The following is a 12,843-nucleotide window of genomic DNA, read 5'->3' on the forward strand; positions in this document are numbered from 1 at the left end:
TGCCATTTCCTTCTCCAGTGCGTGAAAGTGAAAAGTGAAAGTGAAGTTGCTCAGTTGTGTCTGATTCTTAGTGACTCCATGGACTGCAGCCTCCTAGGCTCCCCTGTCCATGGGATTTTCCAGGCAAGAGTACTGGAGTGGGTTATTCTCTGTACTGAAAATGCCAAATTGCTCTTCTTCTATTCTCCCCCTTGCCTTCAATCTTTCCCAGTGTCAGAGCCTTTTCCAGTGAGTTGGCTCTTTGCATCAGGTGGCCAAAGTATTGGTTTCAGCTTGAGCATCAGTCCTTGCAATAAGCTGATTTATTACATTGTAATAATAAGAAGAAATGTGATTGATTTATTAATATTTCATTTGTTTATTATGTTTCATTTATATCAATAACTGGCTGAAGTTAAGGTTTAAGATATAAAAAGCTTGACTAGTTTATAGCTGCATATAGTAACCATCTAACATTCAGGTGCATTAAAATTATGTGACTCGAGTGAATCAAGCAAAGCTCTGCTTTTCAGGGTTCATAATAAGTCATTGTCCAGCCGTTGACCTTTGGTAATGACTTTGGGGTGCATAGATACACCGTCACCATTGTGTATATATTTTAATGGCTTCAAGAGCTGTGGCCATTGTGCTGGAAGTCCAAAGGACTGGTGAAGAGGTCGATGTGTTGGCTTCATCTGGTCTGTTCATCTTCTTTAGGCAATGTTCTGCATCTGACCTAAAATACAGCAGAGAGTTCCTGCTCCCCTGTTGATGGGGAGACGGAGCTGGTTCTTTCCAATTTTTCACTAGGAAGAAATGGCATGAATTTTCCCAGGTAGATGGCCACATGTCTGTGGAAAAAGTGGCGGAGATGCTTCCGGAACCTCTCACCAACGAAGGCATAGATCACGGGGTTGACACAGCAGTGCGTGTAGGCGATCACCTCTGTCACCAGCATGGCCAGGTCCAGCTGTCTGCTCTGTTCACAATCAGCCTTCAAGTGCATTTGAAAAGCAAACAGTAGGACAACCAGATTGTAGGGTGTCCAGAAAATAAAGAAGACCACCATAATTACAAAAATAAGTCGAATGGCTTTGTATTTTTTTTTACTGGGGCATCTCAGCAGTGTTTTAATAATTCCTGAATAGCAGATGGCCATAACAAGCAGAGGCAGGGCGAGACCCAGGATATTCATTCTCAGAGCGTGGAATCTCTTCCAGGCATTTTCATTATCCTCTGGGTAAAGAGGACTGCAGAAAGTCTGTCCAGCCTCCTCTTGGGTCTCATGAAAGAAAAATTCAGGGAGGGCTGCTAGCCCTGCCAGGACCCAGGTGAAGATGCTGGTAACAATACCAAAAGTGACTGTACGGGCTCGAAGGGCAAACACGGCGTGGACGATGGCAAGATACCGGTCTATGGTCAAGAGGATGATGAAGAAGATCTCACTGTACAAGCCCATGTAATAGAGCCCGGAGAGCAACTTACACATGCGGTGGCCAAAAACCCACTCGTTCCACCTAACATAGTGAATCCAGAATGGCAGCGTGAATAGGAAGAGCACGTCAGAAATGGCCAAGTTGAGCAGGTAGATGTTGGTCATGATCCGGAGCCGCTTGTATTTGGTGAGTATCACCACCACCATCACGTTGCCCAGCAGGCCGGTCATGAACACCAGGGAGTACAGTGGGGGCAGGAACTGGGCCGCCAGCTCCTTGACGTTGCTCTTCTCGCACGGCAGCGCCGCCTCATAGTCGTAGGGTGTGGTCCCAGCAACTTCCCCCACAGTTTCAATCCCATCAGCTGAGGTCGCCATTTCCCTTGTCCCTGTGATAGAAGCAGGCAGAAGTAACCCCACAGTTAACGGTGATTGCTCCTTGTGACCCACACCAGTCAGCTTATTCACTTACCCACTGAAACCACACGGAATAAATAGCCTATACATTCTTCAGCATATATTTCCAAAGGTGTATCAGATATGCCATGGGGTGGGGGAAATGTTAGGAGTGAAAGATGCAATGTTTTGAGAGTCAGCATGATCCGTCATGGGAAAAGAAACAAACATTGTGGATGGTAGTGAAGAGTGGAGATGTTGATCCTGAAAGCATTTGGAAGAAGAAATACAAAACAGGAAGAGATAGGTTGGGTAATGTTAACAATAATCTTATAATAATTATATTATCACTGTATTTTAAAATTTTGTGTTTTATGTTTTATAGTTTATATATGACCTTCAAAATCATCCATTTAAAAACCAAATGCTATTTAATAGTGATTATTGTCCTTAGAAATAACTACCCATTTCCATGGCTCCATAACATAAAATGCAAAATTTAAAAATACAGTAATGGGGAAATTGAACCTCAAAGAAATTTAATAATGAGTCTAAAATCCTTTAGTAAGCAATTTCAAAAGTTCAGGCTAGATCTTCAGTATCTATGCTCAATTCTGTCATCACTGGATTCAAGTACAGTGATTTTTAACTTATAATGATTATTATAATTAGCTGTTGTAGTAGTTACTAACTGTTGTAACAATTGTAAGCAGCATCCCCTTTTCCTGTTCCTGACAATGCTGACATAAGCCAGTCATGTGCTTACAACAGAGCCCTTAGAGTTTCTCCCTCATAAAGGGGCTGAGCATGTGCCAATGGGACTACTTCTTAGATTTTGGATTTTTTAGACCAGGATCCCTAGGGTCAGTGCCTGCTTTTCTTAGAATTACAGACTTGGCTGGAGAAGAAGGAAAAAGAGACAAGGGAGTAGTCCATGAAAGGCAGCTAATCCCTACCCTGCTTCCTCAGGAGTCCTGCTAACCTTCTCTTTTCTGTGAAAGCACAAGTGTGAGGTCATGAACGTACGTCAGCAGGTATTTCTCAAGGCAGGCCTTAGAAATGCAGTAATTGGAGCCGATGGCAAGGATTGTCTTTGCTTTCCTAAGAAAATACTGGGACCCTAAAGTCAGCACCTGTTGGGGTTCTGTGTGGTCCAAGTGACTGTAGAGAGGGGAGACATAGGAGCGGTTCCTGGCCATTCTGCTTGCCAGTGAGAAGACTCAGACAAGCCCTTAACTCTGAGCCTCGTTTATTCATCTCCAAAATGAGGATCATGATAGCCACCCATTTGATGTGGTGAGCATCAAATCAGAGAGTCTACATGAGATCATATTTTAAACTAGAAAAAGAAAAAGCTGTATGGTAGAAAGCAGAAGTGAAAGAAAGGCAATGAGAAGTGGTTTCACATGAAATCAGGAAAAAGTAGAGGCTCTTGGATAGAACTTGACCTATTTTCATAGCTCTGGCCTGGTCCATCATCTACTAATCAGTGACACATTCAGGCTTTCGAGGTTAAAAATGGAATTGAGTAGCAACCGACTTATATGATCTTACCAGCTTTTTTTTTATTCCCAATGGCATAATACACAGCAGCTGAGAAAAAATACCCATCATTTGGTCTGTTATGCATTTTCGGTCATGAGAGTATCTCTCTAAACCTTAATGTTTAAGGCAAGAGTGAAAAGAGCCTCTACTCATCATTAATTATTTATATTTTCTTTCCTTTTCTCACAGACTGATCTGAAAACAAGTCAAACTTTAAAAAAGAATTTCACTGAAGTGTTTTCCAACTTGAAGATCATCTTTAATTCATGTGTCATTTCCATAAATCCAACATGATGAGTGTAAGATTATAGAATCTTGTGAGGCGAAGGGGCCTAGACTGCAAAGCACTGGAAAACAAGTAGAGTTAGAAGTCAAGTCCTTGACCCCTAGTTACATGAGATCAGAGACACAAAAACAGATACAATTTTTACCTGTCTGCACTCCTAATCACAGTCCTTGCAGTTTGGAAAAATTATATAGTAATAGTAAACGAACAACATCAATCATAAAGAAAAGGAAAAAATAGTAAAAACCATCCCAGATCTCACCATGATGAGTTTACTACCATTAACATTTCTCTATGTATGCATATGTGGATACAAAGTTTTACATAAATTAACATCATACTCCTTTAGCTGATTCACTAAAATTGCCCATAGTACAATTCGGTTGTGCAATGTAAATGGAGTTTCTTTAGTTTCCAAAACTATTTGAATCTCTTACCAGCTTCCCACCTGCTGGGTAAAAGAAAAAAGTATTCACAAATTTTAGTCCTAAGTGGTTTAAATTTAGTCTTATCCTTCCATTCATTTGAATGATAACTTTAGGTTTTACTCATCCTCTGTTAATCAGCTTGTAATTTCAGTTCCTTGTCTCCTCTCATTGGGCCTTTCTAAGATGGCAGTAGAGAAGGGCCAGCATGACTCGATGCATGGGCAGAGGGAGAAGAGGGTACTCTAATCTCCTGTTGGTTCTTGATTGACGTGACTGGTGTCTGCTAAGGTAGGGGTCGACCCAGTCCCAACCCTGAGTCTTTGTGCTGGCATCTGCTGCAGTGTTGGTAGTAATGACCTCAGGATCCATTCATTCTCAGTCCTCCCCAGGCACAGTGACCTCTCCAAGGTGATGAAGTCTTCACTCAGCCCTGTAGAATGGAGAACCACACTGCCATTGAGTTCCTGGCCCAAGCTCTACTCTTTGTTTTGAACTGGCAGGTGCCCGTCAGACATGCTCCTCTTTGACTCCATGTGCATGTCCTGTACAAACCAAGGCACACGCAAGACTGCAAACCAGATCTTTTTTTCTGCCTGACCACCAACTTAACGGCTCTGGCCACCCCATGTGGGTAAGGAGATACTTTGCAGAGAGATAGTTTATCTTGAGAGTCCCCTAGTTTATCAAACAGCTCTCCAAACCCCCTAACTCTGGTCAAAGCCTGGATGGGAGAGATAGGACACACAGCTGTGACTGCTTCCTTCCAGAGTCTCTTTTCTTATAATTTCTGAAGTCAGAAGTCGGGGAGCCCTTTCCCTGCCATTCTTGTCTGGCCAGCTCCAATAAATATATATGCACCCTCCATCTATACTATGATAAATGGGATGAGGTGATGGATATCTTGAACTTCATAAATTCACATTCACCAGTGTAAAATTTTAGTGAGTGTTGCAAAGTTGAATTGAAAAAAAATATTTAGAATTGGGGATCCTTCTTTAGAAAATATATTTAAGTTTGAAATGTCATTCTAATTATATAAAAAAAAAAAAACTAATGGTGATGCTCAATGCTGGTGAGTTTGCAGTGAACCTTATTCATTGCTGGAACACTTACTCATTGCTGGTGCTATGTAACTTGTTTTAATAAATTTTGTATCTAACATGAGCCATCAAGATACACATGGCTTTAATCCACTAGTTCTAGTCCTGTGATTTTACCCTGAGGGGAAAAGGTCGAAAATGTATTACCAATACATAATGTGCACAAAGATGTTCGTTGTGGCATTGTTCTCATAGTAGAAAACAAGAAATGGGAGTGATCTAAATGTTTGACACATGAAGGATGTTTTGAGTAAACTGTAGTCCATTTAAAGAATAGATTATTATGTAGTCATTAAAAGTAGTTTTGGATACCAGATAAAATCACAGACAGATGTTTATAAGAACGAAGAGAATGTAAAATGTGTAAACAAAGATTGCAACAACGTGAAATTATATGTACATATAAAAGGCAACAGGCAAATAATCAAAATAGTTGTGAGAGGTAGGTGGATTATCATTTTTAAAACTGAAGATCTTAAATTTTTCTGTATTTCCTTATCAGTTAAACTGTCCCTGAAAGCTAATGTTTTTAGGCAGGCACTGCTAGAAGATTTGGCAGACATTTTCTAGGGTGAAAACCTAGGCAAATTACAAGATGAAGGGTTTACTCATCAGAACTTGAAACCACAAACTGAAATCTAAGGAACTTGAAGAAGAGGGCACACTAGGCAAAGCATTTGAATTTTGTTTTCAGATTAAGAGATCTTAGGGGCTAGGTTCTCCCCTTTGATCTTGGGTTGAGCTGGCATCCAACCATCTAGACTTGGAGAGGGGAGGCGTCTTTTCCGGTCTTGAGACCTGCATTGGCAGGGGCTCGGCCAGCCTCCACGGAAAGAGTGAGACGGCAGTTCAGATGACTGCAGTGGGCACCTGCGTGAGGACAGGTGGCCCGCGGGACACCAGCTCCCTGGATGCCTCCAAATTGTTTGTGTAGATTTATTAGATTATTTATGTATATTATCTGATTAAACAACTGCATTTCAGTATTCATTTCCAGTATGTCTTATCTTTTAGAACCATTTGTCCTATTAGATAAACTTTTGGATCCTGTAGTCAATACTTAGAAAAACATAATTTTGAGTGAAATTTTGTTAAATTTGTAAATAAGTTTAGGAAGAATTGATAACATTACATGTCAGGCTTTTATATTTGGGAACATACTATGTCTGATTACTCTGCTTACCATAGGGCTTTAAGTTTTTGGTGTTGCATGTTTCTTTTTACATTTTTATCTACCTTTATATTCCTCGGGTTATTGTGAATGAGATATTTTTCCCTAACAAATTTTCTAAACAATTGTTGGTAGTATGAAAGAAAATACATGTTTAAGCTGACTACCTTACCGACTTTTAAAAATAAATTCCTTTAGGACTACTAGGTAAATAATCAAATTATTTGTGAACCACTGACAGGATTATATCCTCCTTTCTGGTATTTCTCATTTGTTTCTCTCACCTTATTGCTTTGGTGGGAACTTCCACAGTGATGTTAAATAATAGTGGTGTTTCTGGTTCCTGATTGTAGTTAGACATCCACCCTCCAACCTTTCAAAGTCCCCAAAGTACAGAAAAGATATTATTAATTTGAAATCTGTTTTATTCTAAAACTTTACTAAAGTGGAAAACTGCCATGCCTGTGATGAAGAGTGCTGATCCTTGACAGTAGTGGGAGTTTGGTTGAACTCAGTCATGTCTGAAAGAGGGCCATGTGCTGAATGATATCCCAGTTTAGTAACATCACTAATCTGGTGTGTGTGTGTGTGTGTGTGTGTGTGTGTGTGTGTGTGTGTGTTTAAGTGTTGAGTCTCTCTGAGGGGGATCAGCCTCTCAGGTGAACTTGATGAATCTTCTAAAGTATATATAACAGGAGGGGAAGGAGAGGGTGGGACGATTTGAGAGAGTAGCATTGAGATATGTACACTAGGGTGAGTGAAACAGAAAGCTAGCGGGAAGCATATGTGTAGCACAGGGAACTCAGCTTGCTGCTCTGTGATGACCTAGAGGGCTGGGATGGGGTCAGGGAGGCTCAGGAGCGAGGGGACCAATGTATACTTACAGCACAAACCAATACAACATTGTATAGCGATTATACTCCAATGTAAAAATTAAAAAAAAAAAAAGAATATAGAGAAGAGAGGAGGTTGGGAAGTTACTGCCTACCATCCTGAATCTGCCTGTCCATCTAGAAAAGCTCTGCCCACAGACTCCAAGTGGTCAGCATTCCTGAAGGACCACCTGCTGTTAAGATCAGATTCCAAGCCTAAGGCCCTAGATACTCTTGGTTTCATGGGTGTTGGTGCCAGGGAATCATAGTCATAAGATTTTCTTGCTTATATATCCTTGGTCCTTTTCAGTATAGGATAATGATTGAATTCCTGAGTTTGAAGAAATGACTGTGTGACATAGAGCAAGTAGGTTACCCTCTCTGTGCCTCAGAATCTGTATGTGTAACCTGGTGATTAAGAAGAGTTACTGCCTCATTCATTCAGCAAATGGGGTTCTCCAGTCAGTCATTCAGCAAATAGTTAATAGCAACCTATGACATGCCAGGCACTGTTCCACTGATACGGCCACTGTTCCAGCAATACGGCACATCCGTGAACGAAATAGACAAAACTCTTTGACCTCATGAAGCTTATATTCTAGTCAGGGAATAATAGAAAGCCAAAAGCTACAGTGTCTCAGATGGTCATGAGTGCTGCAGAGAAAGGTAAAGGAGATGAGAGAAGGCAGCAGTAGGGTGGGATTGGAGAGGGGCAGTTTAAACTGGAGAGGGTCAACAAGAAACTCATGAGATGACATTTGAGAAAAGTCTGGAGGGAGGTGAGAGAGTGAGTTGAACAGGTTTCTGGGGGATAAGAGGAACACCAAGTGCAAATATCCTGAGGTGAGAGAGTGGCTGGACAGGTTCTTAGAGGAGCAGAAGGGTTTAGTACGGCCGAAAGAGAAATGAGGGATGGGTATTATGAGAGGGAGTCACAGAGACATGAGGAGCTGTGGGCAGGGGTTCTGTGGAGCTGTGCAGCCAGGAAGAACTTCAGCTTTTCTCTGAAAGGAGTAGGGACTGTAGGTAAGTTTCCATTAAACTTGACATTATCCTCCTCATATTCTGTAAGGATTGTTCTGGTTGCCATGTGGAGAATAGACTATGGAAGCACAATTAGAAACAAGGAACCAGTAAGGAGGCTGAAGCTCCAATACTGTGGCCATGTGATGCAAAGAACTGACTCCTTAGAAAAGACCCTGATGCTGGGAAAGGCTGAAGGCAGGAGGAGAAGGGGATGACAGAGGATGAGATGGTTGGATGACATCATCGACTCGATAGACAGGAGTTTGAGCAAGCTCTGGGAGTAGGTGAAGGACAGGGAATCCTGGTGTGCTGCAGTTCATGGGGTTGCAAAGAGTCATACACGACTGAGCGAGTGAACTGAACTGAAAGAGGCACTTATGATAATACAGGGAAGATGTGACACTGGGCAGGGCTTGGTAGTAGAGGTAGAAAGGGTGAGAATAGACGGATTCTCTATAAATGCGGAAGCTAGCCACAAGATTTGTTGACAGCGTATGAGTAAGTGAGAAATAGTCGACGACTCCAAGAGTTTTGTCTGAGCAACTGGAAGGATGGAGTTGACACCAACAGAGATAAAGTCTGGGGGAAAATAAGCCTGAATTGGGGCAAGCAAGTGTGAGATTGATTATATGCCATCCAAGTGGAGATGTGCAGTAGGCAGTTGGACAAACGGCTCCAGGGGAGAACTGTTGACTGAAAACACAAAAGTGACAGTTGTCATCACATAGATGTAAAGCCTTGATTCTGGAAAACAGCACCAGAGACATAGGTGTAGACAGCAAAGGACTGCATCCCCAGGCATGCCAAAAGTCGGAGGTCAGAGAAATGAGGAGGACACAGAAAGAGAGACTGAGAAAGGGTGGACAGCGAGATCAGAAAAAATGCAGAACTGGTGTCCCTGAAGCTGTGTAAAGAAAGTGTTGCAAGGAGGGGGGAGTAATGTGAGGACTACATAAGTCCTCACATAAACCCATGTGAGAACATCAGCACACAGTGCCAGGCAAATGCAGGCTAGTTCTTCTCCCTCTCCCTCTAGTCACTGCCATTCTCTATTTTTCCAAGTTTTCAGCCCTTTTCAGAATTTCTTACATCTTTTCCAAAATAGGATTTCCTCCATCTAAAGAGAAATTCTTAGCTTTCCACAAATCACCAGTCTGTAACCCATTACTCAGAGTTACAGAAAACACAGTGATTGGTATCCAAAATGTTTTAAAAAGGTATTTCAGCCTTCATTAAAATATGTAGTTACAGTAAATGAGTTTGAATTTCTACAAATGGTTTTGGATCTGTACCAAATTAAATAGCCTAATAGGAACCCAAGAATATATTAATCTATTTATTTACTGACATTCCAATGAAGAATTATTGATAATTCTTTCACAAAGAAATAATTATCTTTCACAAATATGACAGGAATAGAGAGAAAGAGAGAAGTGACAGGCTGTACTCTCCTAAAGTTTTTGAATCTCTTTACTATCTCTGAGTTACATACCTCCAAACTTTTTAAGTTGGAAGAAAAGAGGAAGCTTAAGAGTTGAACTAAGAGTATCCTCAATTGCAAGCTCTTTAGAAGCCAATCCCAAGAGCTGGTTCAGTCTTTATCAATATTAATAGATCATCCAGAACAAAGGAAATCTGCCCGTCTGATTTTCCATCCACCTCTCTTCTCAGCTACCTCTTCATGTATTCATCCAATTATCTGTCCATCTAGCACCTTGAATTGCTTCCCACGTACACAGTCTTAAGCCAATCCTCCTTCCCTTTCATTTCCACAGAAAACCTGGGTAGTCAGAAAAAAACAATTATTTGGTACAGCACTATCCTGTAGACCTTTCTTGCAGTGATGGAACGTTCTGTGTCTGTGCTGTTCAGGAAAGCACCTAATTGAGCACTTGAAATGTGGCTACTGCTGTTGAAGAACTGAGATTTTCATTTTATTCAAATTTTATTAAGTTAAATTGGAATGGCCACAGGTGGCAAGTAGCCACCTTCTTGGACGATGCAGGACTATTGCCCAGTACAATGCCTGACAAGTAATAGCTGCCTAATAAATGCCTCTTAAATGGATAGAAGGATGGAGCAGAATAATTTTACCTTTTTTCACTTTTCAGATTATGCGTTTGAAATGTTAGATTCTCTTCAGGTGCCACATCTTATGAGCATTGGTATCCACCTGCAGCATAGAACAGGCTAGGATGATAAAGGTCTAGAAACATCAACGGTATCTTGCAGAACTTGGAATGTTTTATATAAAAAATAAAAGTCTTCAGGTTTATTTTAATTTGTTTTCTTTTTATCCCAATATGTGTATATCTTTGATCTGGACCAAAGTTTTCTAAGGAGTCGGACATGACTGAGCGACTGAACTGAACTGAACTGAAAGTTTTCTAATCTTTTTTTAAAAAAAGAATTGGATTAGAATGTCCTAGGTTTCTTTGAGATGGGAAAATCTATAATGTGATAGCTTCTGCTGTAGAAAAAGGAAGCAGACTCTACAGAGAGCAGAAATTTGATGGTAGTAGAGGAAACTACATTCAGTCACATGTGGGAAAGAACTTGGTGAGAACCACATTGTGCAGGATGGAATGGGCTGCCTTGTGAGCCAATGAGCTCCTTCCCTGGAAATACACAAGAACCTCTGAAGGTTGAAATCTTGAATAGATGACGTCTTCTTCCCAGCTGCAGGCATCTCCCAGCTTTTATATTTTAGGGCAGCACATGGACTTCCTCAGCTTCCAGTCATTAATATTATTAGAGCAAAGATTATATTCCATTCTTGGAATGTAGTCAGTTAAGTGACTTGGTTTCATCCACCTGCAAAGTAACTTGGAATAGTTTTACCAACTTCTTTGTTCAAAGAGTAGATTTACTCACTATGTTCTAATACCAGGTCTTTCCAGTGTGGCTGATGTTTAATGTTTGTATGCAGGCTGATACATGATTTAATTGAAATAGATGATCCTGAAAAGTGTTTTATGGGGAAATTATGCCTGTGCAGTCAAAGTACACGTGGCAGGAGTGTTCAGTGTACTGAGGGTCAGTTTCCTGGCCCCTGGTATTTCCACCTCCACCTGTGTCTTGAAGAGAGAACCATTGCCTCTTTTCTAGGCATATTGGTTACAGTTGATATCACATTTGCACACCCTTTTGTATTCTGGTACTTAAAATTTTATTGTCGTTCTTCAGTCACTGAGTCATGTCTGACTCCTTTGTGACCCCATGGACTGTAGCCCTCTAGGCTCCTCTGTTCATAGCATTCCCTGGCAAGAATAGTGGAGTGGGTTGCCATTTTTTCTGCAAGGAATCTTTCCAGCCCAGGGATCCAACCTGTATCTCCCTGCATTGGCAGGTGGATTCTTTACCACTGAGCTACCAGGGAAGCCCCACCTGCATCTAATTCCATGTGGTTAAAAATTATATGAAAATATAATTTGTAATCACTTCAACATACTGTATATTTATGGCTTTTTAATCATTGTCTTACTGTCGTGTGATTAAGTTGTTCCCTTGCACCTTTACAAATAATGCTGCAGTAAACGTCTTTGTATTTTTATTAGTTTGTTAAAGTGGATTTCTCAAAGGAATATTTCTACCTCTAGTCACATTTGTAAGGCTCTTGGTGCATTTTGCCAAATTGTTTCCAGAAGTTGTATAACAATTTGTATTCTATTTCGTATTGGTGCCAGTCTCAACAAGCACCCATCAATACCAAGATCTAAAAGAAAAAAATTACTTGGCCAATTTTACAGGTAACAAGGGTGTCATTATTTATGTAACTAATACTTAATAACTGAGGGGGTTTTTTTAGCTGTAATTATTAGTCATTAGTATTTCCTTTTCTGTGAATTATCTGTTTGTGCCTTTTACCCTTTTTATTCTGCTGGATATATCTGCTTTTTTCTTATTGAGTCATGCAGTTCCTCCCTAGAGAAATAACTCAGCCTGCATAGTTCATGGTAATCGTCACCATTTTCTGAAATGAGTTGCAGATATGCTCCAATTCCTATGCTTCCATGAACCAACAACCCCATATTCCCACTCCCTCCCCTCAAAACACTTGCCGAACACAGTTAACTTTCATCTCCAACTGGTTGAAGGTTTCCCAGAAGATTAGAAAGACTTTCTATCCCTACCCTCTAATATAGATCCAAGAAAAGCAGTCAACTTCGTAGATCCAAACATAAAGAGACCAAATCAACCAATCAGCTGATTCATCTGACAGCCTGACTTAGAGTGGATTTTCAGTGAAATATAAAAATTTATATATATACAAATGTAAGATACATGTATGTGCACACATATGTCAGTTATACTTTCACTGCTTCTTACTAATCAATATTACGAACGCAAAACTACTAAAGAGGACCCTTTTGGAGTGGCCATCCTCTCAATAGTTGAGAATTTATGAAAGCACAGGGAAGACAACATGGACACAGTTGTGGACAGGTTGACTGAAGAGGGTAAAAGGCTGAGTTTGGATGAGTGGAAAGGCAAACACATCATGATACAGGTGAGAGAAAGGCAAAATGGGAAAAAGTGAGAAGAAAATGGACATATCTTACAATCAGCTCTCCCACTTTGGCCCCATACTACCTACTGCAGCAC

At 40.7% G+C, this 12,843-nt stretch overlaps 2 protein-coding genes across 4 annotated transcripts in view; one reads left to right on the plus strand and one right to left on the minus strand.

Annotated features, from left to right (window-relative positions):
• LOC102391941 (C-C chemokine receptor type 1) overlaps positions 1 to 12,843 on the plus strand; it is a 91,400-nt gene that overhangs the window by 23,050 nt on the left and 55,507 nt on the right. The window lies entirely within an intron of this gene.
• CCR3 (C-C motif chemokine receptor 3) overlaps positions 22 to 12,843 on the minus strand; it is a 31,824-nt gene continuing 19,002 nt past the window's right edge. For 2 of the 3 annotated variants that reach the window (XM_025272172.2, XM_006071553.3), the window contains exon 2: positions 22 to 1,803. In XM_025272172.2, coding sequence (XP_025127957.1) covers positions 716 to 1,792 — 1,077 coding nt within the window. In that variant the 5' untranslated portion in view covers positions 1,793 to 1,803 and the 3' untranslated portion in view covers positions 22 to 715. Of the gene's footprint in view, positions 4,500 to 12,843 lie in introns of all 3 variants that reach the window. The other variant, XM_044934141.2, reaches the window with a different exon arrangement.

The sequence above is a fragment of the Bubalus bubalis genome, chromosome 21 (genome assembly GCF_019923935.1).
Source record: "Bubalus bubalis isolate 160015118507 breed Murrah chromosome 21, NDDB_SH_1, whole genome shotgun sequence".
NCBI lineage: Eukaryota > Metazoa > Chordata > Mammalia > Artiodactyla > Bovidae > Bubalus > Bubalus bubalis.